This window comes from Glossina fuscipes, unplaced genomic scaffold (assembly GCF_014805625.2).
Source record: "Glossina fuscipes isolate IAEA_lab_2018 unplaced genomic scaffold, Yale_Gfus_2 0, whole genome shotgun sequence".
NCBI classification, from domain to species: Eukaryota; Metazoa; Arthropoda; class Insecta; order Diptera; family Glossinidae; genus Glossina; species Glossina fuscipes.
This window is the reverse complement of record NW_023998414.1, coordinates 38,232,315-38,252,729: the sequence shown is the minus strand read 5'-3', so window position 1 is coordinate 38,252,729 and position 20,415 is coordinate 38,232,315. Positions and strand designations below refer to the sequence as shown.

At 33.5% G+C, this 20,415-nt stretch overlaps 1 protein-coding gene across 2 annotated transcripts; it reads left to right on the top strand.

The window, feature by feature from the left end:
• The first annotated feature begins 343 nt into the window (after positions 1-343).
• On the top strand, positions 344-18,833 carry LOC119643313 (SET domain-containing protein SmydA-8). 2 transcript variants are annotated; one of them, XM_038042657.1, is made up of 2 exons: positions 344-1,359; positions 18,282-18,829. In XM_038042657.1, the coding sequence occupies exons 1-2, from the start codon at positions 484-486 to the stop codon at positions 18,717-18,719; spliced, it is 1,314 nt and encodes a 437-aa protein (XP_037898585.1). In that variant the 5' UTR covers positions 344-483; the 3' UTR covers positions 18,720-18,829. The 2 variants fall into 2 exon arrangements, with proteins under 2 accessions (XP_037898585.1, XP_037898593.1); XM_038042665.1 differs by lacking the exon at positions 344-1,359 and adding an exon at positions 13,844-14,945 and having other exon boundaries at positions 18,282-18,833.
• Positions 18,834-20,415: the final 1,582 nt, after the last annotated feature.

Here is a 20,415-nt window from a genome sequence, read left to right as displayed (position 1 = left end):
TTTTCTATAAAATCAAATAGGAAAACCAATTGTATCGATGAACGTTATCCCGTATTTAGGTTAATGCTAACTAAAATTAATTAGGTTTTATTTTTATGAAATTTCCACAACCGATCATAATAATTCGCGATATATATGCAAACATGATATTCACTTTCGTTCATATGTATGAAATTGTGTTATTTTTGTGCTACGCTCAAGAGAGTGCTGAACTGAAATTTGTAAAATATTTAGAGAAAAAAATTGTAAATGTTCTCTAGTAATTGATAGGTAGGTAGGTAACCCGAAAACATACTGATAATTTGGCACAGTTGCTGTTAGAATTTAAAACAATAAATGTTGTCGGAAAATGAAAAGAACATTTTTTGTGTGTTTTCTTTTTTCTTGTGTTAGATAATAAAGTTTCTTTCTTATTTTATGGCCTTGCTTTACTAATAGCTCACGCATCACGTATTACATAAACAAGAAAATAAATAAGAAAATATGTCAACACGACTGTCTAAAACTGTCACCATCCCGGAATTAGCCGAACTTATTGATTTGCATTTGAGTGACAGTGATACGGATATTAAAAATCCATCATGGAGGGTATTGGATTCATCTATATCTGGTCGTGGTATATTTGCCGTTAGGGATATAAAAGAAAGCGAAATAATATTTCGAGAGCGTGCGCTGTTAGCAGGACCAACTGCCCATAAAAATTCGAAGCTTAATACATGCTGCGTCTGCTATTGTCAATTAACTGGAAATGATACGGATATATTATGTAAATTGGGCTGCTCTATGCCTGTATGCGAGAATTGCTCAATTTCAGAGCGTCATAGCAGAGAATGCGAAACATTTCGTCGCTGGAAACCGAAAGATTTGAGTAAAGTAAATCCTCATTCTTTGCGTATTGTTACAGTGATGCGTTGCATTTTTCTTAACGAAGAGGAAAGAAAACTGTTGATATCACTACAGGCGAACAGTGATAAATATTATAGAGTCGAAGTTCAGAGAGCAGCGGACTGTTTTCAATGTTTTCCTAAACAACCTGAGATGCTTGAATGGTTTTATCGCACAATTTGCGTCTTAAATACAAATGCATTTGAGGGCCGCAGCAATGTGGGCAACCATGAGGTATTTGTACGAGCACTGTTTCCATTGGCCGGTCTTATGAATCATCGATGCGTACCGAACGCCACTCACTCGTTTGAAAATGGTGAAACTATAATTGTGCGCGCGGCACGAGCCATTGCGAGAGGCGAAGAAATTGTAACAACGTACGCGCACATTCTGTGGAGTAATTTGGCGCGTAAAATATTTTTGGGCTTGACAAAGCATTTCATGTGCCAATGTCAACGTTGCCTAGATCCTACAGTAAGTATAATAAAATTAAATATTTTGAGTAAATATTATCGATTAATATAAAAAAACATTTTAAAAATGTTTTAACAAATCTCTTTTATATATATATATATATATATATATATATATATATATATATATATATGAAGATGGATTTTTCGCTTAGGATCGTAGATCTTTAACATTGAATCCTAGGTATGTATGCATAGATTATGTGAAGGCGATGCCGAACATAAATGCGAACGTATATTATAAATAATTTTGTCGTAATTTATTCATCCACTGTTGAATACTGTCGTCAATCGCTGGTTACTGATATAGAAATACCTGATATACTCTCTGCTGTTCAAGGCCTATGCTAATGTTGACAAAGCGTTTGTAGTCTTTCAATAAATGTATGTAGACAGTTATGACTATGTTTATCTGTTACTACCGTCATTAAAATGATTATGGGCGTCGGTCAAAAACTAAAACCAATAAAAACACTACAGTCGGATACGGTCCCCCATTAATTACTCACATCAACCTACACTTAATCATATGATAATTTTTCAAAATATGTGTTTATATGGGAAGTGATCGAAAAAATGGTCCGATCCCCAATCATTTTCAATATCATGCGTCCTTCGGCCAAAACAGGTCAGCGATTCGAATTTTATTGAAACATTTGGAAAATTGCGGCTTATAAGTTGAATATAAGAAAACAAGACGGACAGACGGGAAGACGAACACACAAGCTTAAATTGATCTAGAAAGTGATTATGAATTGATCGGTATAATAAAAGCTACGTCTGTCTAAATTCGTCTGAATGTTGCATACATCTGCAGAAACTTTATATATTCTTGTATCACAAGTAATAACTGGACAATTTTCGGTTATTATCTATATAGCAAGTAGTAATTTTGATTCTGCTAAAAATATTGAACCTTCACCTTAAAAGTGGTCCTAATCCACCAATTATTATTGTTGTTTTTATATAAATGAAATTATATAACTCATAGCCCTTCAGATATAGTTTCAACTTTTTCATTGATAAATACATATATATATATATATATGCACATAGATGTATAACTTTGCTTTCACCATTTTTTTTTTTTCGACAATCTTGGTTTTATTGCAAAACATTCGTTATACATTTACTATTCAAAATATTGCCCAGTCGCCACTACTTCTAACATATTTTGAAAATAATACGAATTCCGTAAGGAAAAATTGGTCTTTTAAGTCTATCCTAAGATCTTTTAAGGCTAAAGAATCCAAATTTGGGCATCGTTTTAAAAAATCGAAGCACCTTTCGAGCAAGTGTCAAATCATCTGCTGAAATTCATGTTAAACGGAAAGAGCAATGTCTTCTGATAGCAGCACACAGTACATAATGGATGTTGTGTACGCTTTAGTGAGATAATTTTTGGACTTGTGCTTAGCTCAATCGTAATCCGAGCTACGGTGTTTTTATAACCAATCCTACCACGATGAGTCTGGCTGTCTTTTATCAGAACCACGGGAATAATTAATTTATTTGTCCAAATAAACCAAACGAAATAAACAAGACAGTTAAGCTCGGTTGGTACCGAATCTTTTATATCCATCACCGTTAACCCCAAAAAAAGACAAAAGAAGTAAAAGAATAAAATTTTCATGCTCTATAATATGGATTGGGCGCAGTTGATTTCTTCTATATTCGAAATTAAAGCTTTTGTCATATAGACACTGGGCGTTATAGGCGTGTCCTTTGAAAAGTTTAGGTCAATTCCAAATTCTTTTGCAAGTTTGTAGGCGAAACCTTCATGTGCTTACCACACATACTACATAATTACGCAAACAGATAGATGGACAGACGAAGAGGCGGATAGGTTTAGGTGCATTCAAGAGTTGGGACTGGCCAGGAATTTGCATACTTTATGGGGCTTTTGAAGCTTCTTTTTGCGCGATATAAAGATATTGAAAGGAAAATTAAATTTTGATACACTTTTAACATGGGCAAGGCGGGGTCAATTTTTTTCATTTTTGTGCCCGATAGAATACGCGTTCAAAATTTTGTACATTTATTTGCTATAGTTTATGAGAAATGAGTAAAATACGAATTTTTCATTCCTTTCTCAGTTTACGTAGTACGATGGGCACGCCCTTCGACCGATTAAGCTCAGTTGCGGTACCAAGCTGCGCGCAAGAACGATCAATGCTTTTGCGAAATTTGAAGTCGATAGCTTACTTTATCCGGCCAGAAGAATGTTTACAACACACATTACACAGACGGACAAACGGACATGTTTTTATCGATTCAGAATTTGGCGCTGATCAAGAATATATATACTTTGTGGGATCTAGGACGCTTCCTTCTGGGCGATGCAAACGTTTCGACCAAATTATTAAATCTCTCATCGTTCGGTGAAGAAAAAAATTCATTGTTGTTGCAAGTTGTGCGTACGACAACTTTTGTCAACTGTTCGGCGCTTACATTGTTATTTTTGTTGAGCGGATATAGAGAGAGAACGATACCGAATACCGCTTTTAGTTGGTGTATCGTGGGGCTGGGGTTCAAGCACCTCATTGGTGGATGCGTGATAAAGTATTTCATCTATGCCTGCAACAGCAGACTTATTCAAATAACTATTGCTGCGCCTCTGTATATATATATATACATATATGACATTGCTTAACTCTGAACCCAGCTTTTGCTGATGTTAATTAAATTATTAAATTGTAAAATTCGGTAATTTGGTCATCTATTGGTTTTGCGTCTTATAGAAAAAGGATGCACAGTACCTCAACGCGTTTCTAGGCCAAATTTTTCCCTCGATTGTGTCCTTTCTGGCCGAGATGTGTCGTTACTTTGCGGTTGAATTGCGGTTACTGCTGTCGTATATGCGAAAAATTTTAAATCTTAATACTTGTTCACTTTTAATGCTATAACCAACTATTCAACTGTTCAACAATCGCCAAAATTAGTCCATCGGTTTAGTGGGTCAATAAATTTTTGTTTACTATTTGTCAAAAATCTTGATGTTTCATGAGCTTATCATGTTCTCGATGGATTGAGCGCCTTCTCTTCTCGTCGAATCTTAGGTGGCGGCAGAAATTCTAAAATGTTCTAACTAAAGGGTTGCCATACAAGCGGCATAAAAAATATTTTTAAAAAACTTAATGGCATATAGTTGTGTTTGCTTTGGTGTATATGCGATGGGTGTAACATAGCCATGTAAAAAGTAGAATTTTTTGAAAATCAAAACAGACGCATCGTTCAAATGAACAAATCACATTGATACTGAGCACCCTACAGTAGTGCAGTAGTGCAGTACTACAATCACTCTCTCTTCTATTTTTATTCAGAAGATTTTTTTTCGAATCAAACAGTAAAGCTAATGAATGTCGAAACGTCACTGATCAAAATAGATGCAAGCAACCTATTAGATAAAACTTTTTCGTTTCGCATGATTACTATTTTTCGGCTTTGTTTAAAAAAAAAAAACTTTGGATATTAATTTTTTCTTATCATTATCATCAGGTTAACTTTGAAGACCAGAAAATTGCTGCATAGGCTCTATGGGCCCATTTCAATAATGACGTAATTGATAGATAATTTTTGTAGTTCTTGTTAAAAAAATGACGCGCCTTAAAATTGCGGAAAATTTGCTTTAAACTTGTAAGTGTACTCGATGTTATGTCCATAAGAGTGGAGAGGGAGGGAGATAGTTGTCTGCAAATTGCTTCAAATTGATGTTTAAAGCCTTCTAGAAAATGGGGAAAACAAGTGTATTTTCTGAATGAATTTTTTTTTTTTTTTTTTCATGTAATTCGAAGTCAATCATCCTTTATATAAAGAGTAAAGCGAGCTGTTATATGACATAAAAAATGAAAAATCTTTAAGAAAAAAAAAAAAAAATTAATTTGTTAAATTTAGACCATAACCCCATTTGGACCCCTCTCATATGTGGACGCGTATGGAAAGTATGCTCTTATATGATAAGAAAGTATTATAGTTTTTGATGTTGAGTCACGAAAACATCTAAAGAATTGCATTAGGCAAAGTGGGCAAGACTCGCTTGTCTAGATGTCATCTTTTTTCTGGTATTCACTTTACATTACTCGCAAATATTTGTGAGAATTTCAAATAAGCATCATTTTAATAATCGTAAAGCGTTCTTACTTTGCATGCTGCATGATGAATGGACGTATAGAGCCATTTTCATTAAGGTATGTCATGTCCTTATCTACTATAGTTTTATCGATTAGTCGTTTGTTCGCCAAGCATTGATTATTAAACTAAATTTTAAATTTCTCGCGGCCTGCTTTAGTTTCAAAACACCAATTGGAAAGAGGAAGGAACGAGCGGACGTTCACGACTAATTTAAGCCAGAATCTTATGTCAATCGAAAGTATATGGGTTTTTATGTTGTAGCGGTTGTGAGCGTTACAAATACAATAACAAATTCAGTAAACCCATTTTTTTTTCGCTCTTCTAGTGTACAAAGCATTATTTATTTGTATTTGCATTCCTGTAGTAATTATAAATATTCTGATGGTCTTTGCAAAAATATTCATTGCAAAGTGTGTCTAAGATATTCAAGTTTACAGAAGTACAGATGTAGAGCAGGCCTATTGTTCTGCACGTGCATTCATGATTAATTATAAACATAAATGTTTTTTAATTTTCTTTTTTTTTCTTTTTTTTTTGCTTTTTTTTCTATTCAAAGCTTTTTTCATAATGATAAAGCTCTAAAGAGTAACAGAATCGTTCAATAGAGGAATAATTTATGCAAGAAATTTTGCATTGAATGACGATATAATTACCTATGTATACTACAGAATTCTCTTTTTACACGTTGGCCAAATTACTCGAAATGAAAACGTGTAGAAAGAGTACATTTTCTACTATAAAATTGATAATAGCTTTCATCTTGTTCGATAACCGTGCAAGATAATATATAATGAATGTATATAGCTGGGAAAATATGTAAAAAATAAACAAAAATGTTATAGTCGGGCAAGAACGACCATAACATATCCTATGCTCATCATTCATTTTTTCAATAATGCATCAAAAATTTTTCATTATTTTGATGTAAATGCATAGTTTTCATGAAAGTTCTCATACAGAAGGATACTCAAAACATCAACTAATGTTTGGAGCACGTATATCAAACATAATTTACTTTTTATATATTTCATTATTTTCTACATGATCCCGTTGTAATAATCTATCTGTGAGACTTTGACGTCATGCGAGCTTCTATCTCTGGTGCGCTCTAAACAATAGTACTATATGAACCAAATTCTTTATGATTCATGTACTGCTCATAATAAAATTTAAAAAAAATTACATTTTTTTTGGCATATAAAACCCTATTTTTCATTGGAACCTTTAGATGGTTTGGCATTTTCAACGTGGTCTACATTCGCTAAGATTAATATTTATGTCAAATTATTATTATGAACGAGTTTTCATCAAGAAGTATTAAAAATTAAGAATACTTACCTTATAAGTATTCAGTTTCTATAGAAACGGTTATAGAGCAAGAGGTTCAAAAAATTTCCCGATTGTATCCAAAGTTTTCATACCAATTTAGAATCGCGAAATATTGTTGTTAAGCGATTTTTGTCGCGAATTCTTAAAAATTACAATATATATTCTCATAATGACATTACAATAGGCTTTATAAGCAGATTGGTTGAAAAAGTGGCCCATTTTGATCCATTTTCAATAGCGTATTCAAACACGTCTTTGCGCCAAAGTCTGTTTGGATATCAAATGTCATTAACATATCGCAAGATCTATAGATTGAACGGAGGAAACAAGAGAGACAGACGGACAGACGAACAGACAAGTTTAGACTGAATTAAAAAAATGATTGGGTGCAATGAAGGATGGTGCTACATTGAGTACTTCTGTGTATTATACACACACATACACTGCACAACAAGGGGCGCAGGAAAACAAGAGAGACAGACGGACGGACAGACAAGTTTAGATTGATTCAGAAAATGGTTCTGAAGCGATGAGTCTCAATCGAGTCCTTCTGTATAATACACTCACACTATACCACATGTGCCGTAGGGTATAAATATTGAATATGCAAAAGTTTTTTTAATATGAGTCCTTATGGTATATATGTAATTTTATTTAACATTTCATTCTCTAGAACAGTGATGTGAATTTTTTTTATATGTTCGTAATAAAGAATGCAGTTTGGACTAAACTCGGCACAAAGTAGGCGGTTACTTGAATAACTAATAGGACAATGGCTTTCAAATCATGTCATGGCAAATAAAATTTTCAGTAGAGGATGTCTGATAAGCCGTGAAAATAGAAAAAAGCGCGTAAAAAGAGAGTTTATTATGCGTATTTACGTATAAATAATAAAGCTTTCTCTCATTAAGGCCAAAGCGCGTTAAACGAACATCAGTTCTCTCATTTCTAGACGCGTACAGCAGTTGCCTTTTAGATAGCCTTCTTCTTTATTTTGGATGCAATATTTAAATCTTCAAGGAGAGATAATTATTGTGATCATTAGAAGATCACCATATTATATATATATATATATGTATGTATACTTTTTTCTTTTGGTCATAAGTTCTGGCCAGATGAACATCGGAATGTCTTTCTTTGCTATCATCATTTCTTATGTTTCTCCTTTACATTCTAGTCATTTATTACTCGTCATCTTTCATTCGCATGAACGGAATACAGAGCATCAAAGTAAGCGCTTCAAGTTTTAAAAAAGGAAAAAATTCGCTTACCTTAACAGTGATGCAAAAGCATATAGAAGTAAGATTTAATTTTCGATCGTTTGCCAAATCGATAGCCAAATCGATAGCCAAATCCAATAGATAAACAGTCTTTAGTCAGATTTGGATAATTGTTGATCATCTCGTTGGTGCTGCGTCGCTTAACTGCAACTATTAATATTACTGTTCTCAGGCTATCATAAGCGAGAGATGATTAAAAATATATTTCAAATCCTAATATATGGTAAAAGTAATTTTTGCAGCAAATAATTGCATATGTTGTTGCATACCAAATGGCATTTATGCGTGCAGTACTGTAAGGAGTAATAAAGGGAACAAAAGACTTATGAAATGAATAATACGCTAGATGACAGCGATAGGATGTGTACATTGAAGTTGCTTATTAAAGCAAATCTGTCAATGTGTTAAAATATTGTCATTATGCAAACAAAAGTGACAGCCTATAACCTATGGCATAATGTCGCTTAATAATTTTAGTGAGGGCCGTAGTTGATGAGAGAATGTTGTTAACTTTATTTTTACAAACTCAATTAATAGTAATGTTAGTGTTTTGATCATTCTTATAGCAGATTAAGACTAATGTAGAGAAAAAGTTATGCCATCTATGCTTATAGTTGCCTTACGTCCGTAAATGAGTTGTGCTGGAGTTTATTTAGACTTGTTGCACTTTCGGCAGCATAAAGGCATTTTTGTCATATCATAATTCAGTCACCATTTAAAAACTGGTGACATCAAGTAATCTCAACCCAAGAACTGACGATATCAACGATGATCTCAATTTTAACGATCGGTAACAAAATATGTTCACCCAGCGATATTGTCAGTCTATTCTAAACGATATGCAGGTTGTTTGAAAAGTTTTAGACTCGAACATACAGCCGGCAACACTTAACCACAAAAGTTGAGAGATACGTGTGTACATGCGTTGATAAGTAGTCATTATAATCGTTCATGTGCGTGTGGTTGTTGTATGACAATGGTTTGCGTGACACAAATTTTAATGTGAAAAGAGCAAAAAGTGAGTATCAGGCTGTCGCTAAGTACAAGTCACTATGTAGTTTTAAATTATGGACGTCGTGTATAGCGGCTTTACGCCGCGGTGGACCGAGCAAAGGCAAAATTGCAAGAACGAAAGATCGATTTGTTGTTGCCTTTCCCATATTCTTCAGATCGTAATCTGCAACGACTATTATCTGTTGAAACATCGTTAAAGAATCATTAGGGAAACTGAAGTGTATTTGAAGAGTCGCGCGAAATCTCTAAAAAATTACCTAAATGTTAGGCTACCGTTCGACTTATTGTATGACTCTTGAAGAAGTTGATAGATAAATCGAATTTTTCTTGTTTTTTACTTATGTAGGAAACTTTTTAAAAAAAACCTCCTATGTGGTTAATAGAAACAGTTACGTGGCGTATGCATTAATATTTGATGGTAAAGTATATCCGTAGATGTGCATTGTGTTTTGTAGTAGGCAGAGTTGTATTTTTAGATAGGTTACACGCTCTCAATTATGAAAACGTTTTGTTTCGATTTTTAAGACGATATGTCATAAGTAGCAATATGCCATCTTAGATGATACTATACCTTCTTCCTTTGAAAACTCCTCTTCATGATAGCATACAATTTATATCGCTTGAAGTGTTGTGATTGGTTATATGAACACGATGAATAATGAATCGAGTTTAATTCGGAACCATGATGAAAACTGGATACACTACGATAAATTAAAAAAGAAGAAAGAAGTAGACGAAGCATAGCGATCGAAGCAGTAAATTGAGCGGTAAAGCCTTACATCAGTGATTATGATATTTGTACAGATTAGCTTTGGGCTATGATCTACACTGATCTAACGAACGTATGTCTTGTAGTATTTTGATAAGCATTATACGAACAATTGTATTAAGCGAAACGATGTAGGGTATTTAATGGTGGACCATTGTTCTCCATAGTGCATTTGCTTAACTTTCAAATTCGATGATGAAACTGCAGATATGTTTCTCGATTATTTTTATTATGAGCATTATGAGAACCGATTGTTTGATAATAGACAGACGGAAAGACGAAATTATGAACGCAAAGCTCATAACAGTAAAATTATATATACTTTCTCTGTACAATGGCTCACATACTTAGATGCAATTATTATAATGAGTTTCGTTTGCCTGCTTCAAGATACCGTATTGTCCACGATTTGCTATTTAGAGATGCGGACTACTGGCTTGTTCTTGAAGATAAAGACAACAAAGGAATAGATTGCTCAAATTTGCCTGTCAGTATTAGCTGGCTCTTTGTTGCAAATATTTTCTTTTAAAGTGAAGCCATTCGAATCATACGATCGTAGAATCGAATCTCGTCATTCTCACAATAACGATCCGACGGGCTTAACAGCCAAAATTTTGTAATATGTAAATAGCGCTCTTACCATTGATAAAATTGTTTGTGCAAGCAATAAAAGAATTTCATCGAAAAACTTTAATTATTAGATATATGCGATATCTGAAGTGAAATACATATATATATATATATATATATATATATATACATATATATTTCATGTATAACATAAATTAATTCATTAAAATTATTAACAAGACATTTTAAAGAGTCGTAATTAATTTTGATAATTAATTAATATATATATATATATATATATATGTTGGTTAGTTTTTATATTCACTACATCAAGAAGGAAATATGCAAAATTCATTATTTCGTCTGCTAGATGCACTAACATGCGTTAGAGGCATCGCAGGCATCATAGATTATTTCCTATATATTTTTTTTGGATGTTTTACAGAATCGATATCATTTGTTTACTTATCGTTTCGTTTATCGTGTCGTGATGGAATCGCATCGGGAACAGAAACAATATACTTGATGCATACGTCTTCGATTCATCTTCATAGATCTTATTTCAATCGTCAAGCAATTCGCAAAGCAAAGATTCCTTATTCGCATTTAATTAAAATTTCCTCTAGCGTGAATATTATCATTTGTGTCACTTGTTATGTTATGTTATAGTTTTAGATCGATCAACTAATTAATAAACTTTTTTTCATCTCGTTTTCTTTGTGCAGATATATAGTATGATTATATATATATATATATATATATATGTTTATACGTTAGAAATTTGTAAGTTGGCGCATAGACAGACATAGCACGAGAAATGCTTATGATTCATTACGTACGTATGTATATAAATTTTTTCATTCACATATATTGTTTACGTGAGAAATATGTTTTCTCAATGAATGTGTTATATATGTCTATTGTATGACATGTTGTTTGTGTATAGTTTTATATTTACATTAAAACGAAACGTGAGAATTGCATACGTATGGCGGTTTCCATTTAAAGCTGATTTTTTTCTTGTTCTTTTATAAATAGCTTAGATAGATATATATTGCAGATACGGGCTTAGAATTTCGAATGCTGATCTGTTTCCTGGGTAAGAACGTAGTTGATTGCAGTAAATAAACTATTAAGAGATATGGTAAGAGTTTTAAGCTAAAGGCATCCCTTTGAATTTTTATACCCATCACCGAAGGACCGAAGGTATAGTCATTTTGTCAAAACGTTTGCAACGTCCAGAAGAAAGCTTTAGAGAACCTACAAATGTATATTTATATATATATATATATATATTCATGATAAGCATCGAATACTAAATCGATTTAAGCATGTCCGTCTGTCCGTCTATGTAATGTCTATGGAGAACATTCTTCTGGCCACAAACATGAAGCATCGTCTTCAAATTTAGCAGAAACATTGCATGGTCTTGCACATAGGTTGATATTGAAAATTGAAAATAGGCACGCCTACAGTGCTACGTAAAGTGAAGACTTTTGTACTTTTCAAATGAATAAAAAATTGGCTTCTTTCTCTTTATTCATAAACTACAGCAAATAAATCTATGAAAATTTGGACGTATATTCTGTGGGCGATGCTGTAGTAGATGTACAAACATAGAAAGGATCGTCCACGCCTACTCAATGCACCTAAGCATGTCCGTCCGTTCAATTGTCCATTTGCCAAACTGTGTCATAGGTGTGGTAAATATTCTCCACCTTTATTAACAGTTACCTTACCGATGCTCTGGCGATAAAAACTTTGTAGAAGTTTCGAGGCGAGTTGTTTATTAACCCATTTTCGCCTATTTTCAACTTTGTGGAACTGCCGGTCTATTAAGTACGACTACGTCGTTCTGAACAAGCAGTTATCGGAAGACGTCAGGTTTGAAGACTAAGCCAGAATTTAAAGAAGTTTTTAATCCAAATTAAAGAATATTTAATAGGTTGTCTTTGCTGTAAACAGTCGGACGTTGTCGTGAAGTAAAATCAATTTTCGCTAAAATTCAAATTTAATGAAAAAAATACTTGTCACAAAGCTTGATAATTGAAATATTCTCCACCGTCATCTATGGTCTTTTGCCTCTTATTCGGGTAGCATACGGAAGATCTCGCTACAGAAGTTTCGTAGTTTCGAGCCGACTCATTTTCGTACATGTTTATTTGCGAAGAAACGCTGGATTGTTAATTGTGCCTACAGAAATCTGAAGAATTGGCTATCAGACGAAGGCAGGTCTTCGTCCAAGTTGCCTTTGCTGTAGACGGACGGACGTTTTCATGAAGCGAAATCACTGTTTATGTTCCTTTGTTCGCAAATGATTACTTAGTTCGACTTGTTCGGTTCGTTCAGTTGTAATACCGTTTCACCAGTCCAAAAGTTTTAGAAGTTCGTGGTAGATGCTTGCTTTCCTTTTCAATCTCCGCCATGCAAAGCTCTAGGGCAGTGATCGTCTTCAAGATTGAAACTTCTTGTGCGAAATCTCACGAACCGCTTTCTTAATTTTTTTTTGAAATTTTTTTGTTTTTTTTCACTCCGAGCGAATAAAATACAGTGCGCGTAAATGATCTTATTTTATCCATACACAGTTGTGGACTGAACGACAGCTAGTAAATAATTGAAACCTCTACCGTAGAAACGTCAATGTCTAGTCTATGTATATCCTAACGTTTTTCAAAAAAAAAAAATAATAAAAAAACAAAAAAAAAAAAATGGCATATTTGTTTTATGAAGCAATCAATTTTAATTTACAAAATTTATTTGTACACCTAATATTATCATGGATTGAGTTATTTTTTTAATTGCATTTGCTATGGAATTTCCCATACGTAGTACATTTTAGTGATAAATGTTTACGTGTGTGAATAAGTGTATGCGAAATATTCTCTGCAACGTTTAAGACTTTTCATTTTGATACCAAGAAGGCAGCCGAGACAAGAACCCACAATGCCACAATGCAGCAATTTGCGGGCGTGCGAAGCGAAACGCAGCAGTTTGATCATCCGGATGTAGTAAGAAATGTAGTTTTTCAAAGAAAGTTTTAAGAAAAGTGACATGCACAAATACACAAACACATACACACACACACACACACACACACACACACATACAGACAGGCACACATTGCATATCAGATATCCAAAAGTCATATTTTTAAAAATGTTATTTAACATTTTCTTCGTGTTGTTTCTTTTTTTGCATGTTGTCTCACGTTTTTCATTAGTTATTCACGCATATTTTGCTGCTCACACTTTTATGCGACTTAAGAGCACATATACGCGGTCATAAATTTAAGCAAACATGCATATATGTCTAAAAAGAAGAAGCAAAAGCAGAAGCAGCCGCAGAAATAAAAACAGAAACAGAAGCACAACTAGAAACCTAGAGAGAATCCCACAGTTGAGCCATTAGATGTTCTACATGCCGCTTAGTTATCTGTTGCAAGTTGTTTAGTGCGGAACATTACTTTACATTTGGTTGACGTGGAAAAAACATAAAAGCAATAGAGCACTTTTTATTATTATTACTATTTTTTTGCCTTTTTTTTTTTTGTTGTTTTTCAAACGAAATTAAATAAAACGGAGCGAGTGTGTGTGCGCGTGTTTGATTTTTGTAAAGTGAGGTTAAAAGGCAATGGCTACACCAGCTGAGCTTGCTCGCCTTATTGACCTGCATTTAGATGATTTACGTGACACGGAACCCAAATGGTGTGTAGGTCATTCCGAAGTGGCCGGTCGTGGTGTTTTCGCTACCGCAGACATACCAGAAGGGGAAATATTATTCCGTGAACGTGCTTTAGTTGTCGGACCGACAGCACGCAAAGGCTCAATATTGAATACGTGCGTGTGTTGTCATAAATTGCTACCGGTCAAGGATTTCCTTTGCAAACGTAATTGCACGTTGCCTGTATGTGATGTATGTTCCGATTCCCAAATACATCGCGGCGAATGCGATTGGTTTATACGTTGGCAGCCTATGGATTTAATAAAGGATGATAGCTCCATGACTGTTAATCCTATGTCATTGCGCATACTCACCGCTATACGAGTTTTTCTATTAAACACTAATCAGCGTGCTTTAGTCAATGCGATGCAAGCGAACGCTGACCGCGGCTATCGTCAGGAAATTATTAAAGCTGCGCAATGTTTTCGCAAATTTCCAACCACTGATAAAACCTTTATGGATAATTTATTTCGCGTTGTCGGTGTTCTCAATACAAATGCATTTGAGGCTCCCTGCCGTAAAGGTGATCATGACACCTTGGTTCGCGGCTTATTTCCATTGACGGCCATAATGAATCACGAGTGCACACCGAACGCTAGTCATTATTTTGATAATGGAACTATGGCCGTAGTACGGGCTGCACGTTTCATTCCTAAAGGTGCCGAAATAACAACTACATATACAAAAATCTTATGGAGTAATGTTACACGATGCATATTTTTGAAAATGACAAAAGGATTTATATGTGATTGTAGTCGTTGTAATGATAATACAGTGAGTTATTGTTTTTCTTATTCTTTTTGTTTGGTTTTTTTTTTTTTTTTTTTTTCTTTTTGAGGGTAACAAAATTAAGGTTCAATCGTTAATTTAATTAGAAAATGAAAACACAAAACCATAAGAAAAATATGAGTTTACACGATATTGCCTAAATATTGATTATAAGGTTTCTCATACATATATATATATATACCTTTTTTTTTTGTATTATTATCATGAGTATATATTCTATCATTTTTTACCACTAAGTTAATAATAGATATCAATGATATTCGTGACACAATAAATATTGTAAATATAGTGGTTTAGTTAAATTTTTTTTTTTTTGAATTTTAATGCGAATGAAAAAAGTTAATAACTAGACAGAGTATACCAAGTTCAGTACAACACAATACAAAGGGACTGAATGTTAGAAATCAAACAGCGTTATCTTTGGCATAGTGTGGAATAATAATTAACGTTATATAGGGATTCTTATCCTTAAATGTAAATAATTTTTGACCATTTTTTTTTTGACTCATTTTGTAATGAAAATTATCATCTATTTAAGATATTGTGTGGATAATACCTATTAGGGAATAGTCTAGACTATGTGGTCTATCAATACTTTTTATTTAACTGTTAATACCAAAAGAAAAAAAAAAAAAAAAAAAAAAAGAAAGAAAAAAGAAATTGCCCTAAAGCTTTCCTAGTCTCACTTAACCCATATTCTCTTGATTACATATGTTTTTGACAACGACTGAAGGCTATCCATTAGCTATTGCAAATGCTCTGCGGATTGATATGTGCACACACCTAAGCTTGCCTATTTAAAGAAACGGCAGTGTTGCACGGATTTATGTTAAAAATGGCTGATGGCCTATCTATCTTTTGTTTATGATTGATTATTTATATGCATCGTATCGCTTATATTAAGGGCAATATATTAAGCTTGTGTGCGCGTATGTAAAACACAAAAAAAACTTTAAAATAAACTCATCATTGACTTAGAATCATCTTCTATACCGATTTACCTATGTCGGTCGGTCTGTCCACTTGTTCTTCTAAGATCGCTGCCCATGTACTTTTATGTTTAATCAATAGAACACAAGCTTTGAGATATGTTAAAAAAAAGTTACTATTACACTGACGTATTTTACCCCAAGAACGAATCCTATTAAAAATGAATTGAGTCCGATTTTTACGATCTCTCGCTGTCTTCTTCTTTATTTTGTAAGAAGCCGTTTTATGAAAAAAATTCTCAAAGTTTGTCGATCAAAGTTGCTAGATGATGGCATTATCTTATTATCGAAACTTTGAGTTGAATGAGTCAATTTTCGAAAGTCCATATAACTGGCTCTACGAAAAGTAACTCTTTATATATCCTCCTTATATATATATATATATATATATATATAACATGAAATATCAATTATGGATAACGTCCATCTTTTTTTCTTTTATTTCATATAAGAGTTCTCAGCGAAAGTAAGCCTTTATATGGTAACAAAGAGTAATATTTTATAATTTATGGCGGAAATATGCGGAGAATAGGAAGGTTTTGATAAGAAAAAGCCCAATTTTTATTATTTGATCAAAACCGATTTACAATAGCAATCTGACATGAAAATTAAGTACACAAAACTTGAACCTAGGTAAGACTATTTAATCCACCCCGAACCGGACCACATAAGTGTTCTTATGAGAAATAAGCCTTTATGTGGCAACAAAGGGTGATGTTTAGTGACTTTTGCAGAAAATATGATAAATCTTCGAGAAGAGGATTAATTTTGCTATGGTTGGACGAAGTGAGTTCAGGCTTTGAACTTTTCGCTCTGTAGGGGGAACAATTTGATATTTTATCACGAAAATAAATGAAGGAATTTGTTACACTATTTGGTGTAGAGTAAGTAATGGTCGTCCCTACCCGACTATGTTTTTTTAAGCAATGAATGAATGAAAAAGAAAAACGGTAGAGAGTTCATAAAAAGCGATTTCCCGTGAAGAAGTGCAGGGAGCAATTTGATTTTAAGCACAATTTTGTTCAAAGCCATGCAATTAATTAAAAGTCTTCCGCCAAGCCGGTTACAGATAAAGCAAAAATCTCTCTTCAAAATTGTATTTTGTAAATTGCAACATGTTTTCCTCGCAATCACGTTCCAGTTCTTTTCCTTGCAATAATTACATTTCCAAAATAACTTTCCCTAGTCGAGGTATTTCTGCTAAAAAAAAAGAGCAATGACATCAGTTATTTTTAAATTAATTTTTTCAAAAATTTCACAATAATTCAAAAAATTAAATTATCTGATTCACTCGTCAAAGCATTCATACCCAGTGAGGTTTGTCGCAAGATTTTAAAAATTCGAATATCTTTCATACAACGTTGCACCACTTGCCGTGCAAGGATACATTGAGTTGGCAACACTTACAAAACACTTGAGACAGAGGTACCATTTTCTATACCGATCGAATCAGAATCACTTTCTTATGCCGGCTTGGACTTTTGAGGTATTTTAATGAATGGTAGACGGACATATTTTCGCCCAAGAACGGACACTACTGAAAATAGTTCGTGTCAGATCATTTCTTCGAGCACTCGTCATACAGCACTTTACTTGCAAAAGCCGAAGGGTATTACATAAAGTAGTGTAGGTTATTTTATGATGGGCCCTGGTCCACTAAAGCGTTTTCATTTGTTTCAAAATAGCTCATTGCTTGAGTAGTAGACGCAAAAGTGATGCGATCCTATTCACTATCAATAGCGTCAGTATACCAAATATCGTATTGAAAACAAAAATACATAAGTGAACAGATAGATTGCTAAAGAGACATACTTCGAGGTATTATATTCATTCACACATATGTAATATATCCTGCATCACAAGTGGTGTGGTGTATAAAGAGAGAAAACTTATACGCATTTCCAATAGTTTGCACGTAAGCACGTACAGGGGTGCTGCCAAGGTGCCTCGTTTCAAGTTGCCTCGGATATTGCATGAAATCAAATTAATGGTATCTTTCGATCTCTTTCATTAATTATTGTCCTCTTATTTATCTTGATAGTGTTTATATATTCATTTCAATATATTGTGTACCTATGTATACATATATATATATATATATATACCTATGTATACATATATATATATATATATATATATATATATATATATGTATATACATATTTGAAATCAAATAACGATTCGTTATGTTTTTTTTGTTAAGCTTAACAAGTATCAATATATCTATGATATTTGTCGATGACATATCGACGACAATTCGTTACGGTTCAGTACTTATGCAGGACTATTGCTAACATTTCATTTTATCCTTTTCAATTTGTTGTACTTTTAGGAAAATGGCACTTATTTGGCGGCTTTACTTTGCCGAGAACCGAAATGTAAGGGACTGGTGTTGCCCATTCAAACGAAGACTCTGCAACCAGATTGGCATTGTCTAACTTGCAATACGATATTTCCTCATGCTAAAATGGCTCGCTATCAGGATTTTGCCTTAAATACAATTAATAATCGGATCAATACAAGCAGTGTCAGTGATATGATTACATTTATTAATGAAATGTGCCCGAAATTTTGTCCACCATCCAATTACGTTTTGGTTGAGGCGAAATTGAATGTTATCTGGCGTATGTCACGTTTCAATAAAGATGAATATACCGAAGAGCAAAAACAACATCGCGATCGTTATCGCGTAGAAATTTTAGAGATATTGAAGAAATTGGGAGCGGGTGACTGTACTTTAAGAAAATTGATAATGGAAGAAATACAATGAAATTAAAATGAAATAAATAATTAACTGGCAGTATTTCATTAGCTGTGTATGGTTTTAGTACAAAAACAAAAACAAAATGAAAGCAAGCAAATAAATAAAGAATCAAATTTTATTGTTTAATTAATTAATAAATAAATTGCAAAAGATTTACGACAAAAAACATTGAAAGTCTTTAAATTTATTTATTCATTATTATTTTGTTTATTTTATTTATTTATTAATTTTTTTTTATTTTTTTTTTTTATCTTAATTAAAAATCTTTAAATATAAATTAATTGTCATTTAGCGTCACAGCTGTCACTTCTTATGGCAAGTACTTAAATATTAGATGGCCGAATATGAAAGTGGCAGTAGAGAGTAGTGTTTATGAACATAACCCATTACCCAATAATAACTAATTAACAATAAAAAATAAACAACAACAACAAAAAAAAAAATCCAAAGAGGTTAACAATGTTATTACTATACGTAAGTCAGTTTAACGAAATAACTCGACATTAGAAATCAAATAACAAATGCGGACGTAATTATTATGGAATTTATTCATACATTACTATTATTGTTGTTCAGCAAGAAGAAATGAAACTGTTTCCCTGCTTTAGTCAACACTTATTTCATACGGAATACTCGGTATTGCTAAAACTCATGTGTCTGTATATAATGGGTTGAGTCTGCAGTAATAACTGTATACTTTATAGGGTAATAAATTTTGATATTTGCAAATTAATCGAGACTTCTTTATTGGATAAGGATTAAGAAATAGAGAGAGCGAGAAAGCGAGAGAGAGAGAAACAAAGAAAAAAGAAAGAAGGAAAGAAAGAAGGAAAGAAACAAAGAAAGAGAGAGAGAGAGAGAGAAAGAGAGAGAGAAAAAAAGAGAAAGAGGGAATGAGTGACGAAAGGGTATGGGCGGAGGAGAAGGGGAGAAAGAGAGGGGCGGCAGAATTTTGGCTGAACAAGTGAATATAATCAAACCTCTTCAGATTTCAATTCCGAACTAAATCACATTACTTACTTAACAACTTACTTTCCATACACATTACAACCATGAGTATATGAGTTTCATATATTAGGTCTCTAAAATGGTATTTTTTGCTTTCTAAACCTTCAGAGGACGTGCTAATTGCATTTATTGTTGATAATAAGATATACGTATATGCACATCTGCAACTTACTTTGGATCACCGATTTATTAGGATCCTTCTTCAGGCAATGCAAAAATGATCCTGCGATGGCATATCTTAATATCATAAGGTCACTGAAAGGTAGCGTTCTGCCACAATGTGTGTGTAGATGTGTGTGTGTATGTTTGTCTTTTTTTCTTGCTATAGTAACTCGAGATAGAAATCTTCCTAAGATACTACTGGCCCGTATCAGTAGCAAGTCAGGTTCATCATCTGCACTATCACCACACATTCACTTCTTCTACTAGCATGCATGTGGGACCTCTGTTAGATATTACTTCGCCGAGGCTGAGTGCAGTCAGTGTGGATCTTACTGAACTATCCTACTGGCTTCCACTTCCCCTTTGTTTCGCCCGCTGTCTGTACAACTGATGTAATACATATCGTACCTTTGTCACAAAATTGTTCACTTCAGGTGCTTCTGGCTTCCGCATTGTCAGGGCATTTCCCTAAACGTTCCGTGGTAGCCGCATCTAGGGCGATCATATGTCTTACATCTTCGGCAACTGAATA

What these genes read in the sequence shown, in the direction of transcription:
- LOC119643313 (XM_038042657.1), top strand. Translation starts at nt 484, where the DNA reads ATGTCAACACGACTGTCTAAAACTGTCACCATCCCGGAATTAGCCGAA. An exon ending in AACGTTGCCTAGATCCTACA is followed by an intron (nt 1,360 to 18,281) that starts GTAAGTATAATA and finishes TTGTACTTTTAG; the next exon opens with GAAAATGGCACTTATTTGGC.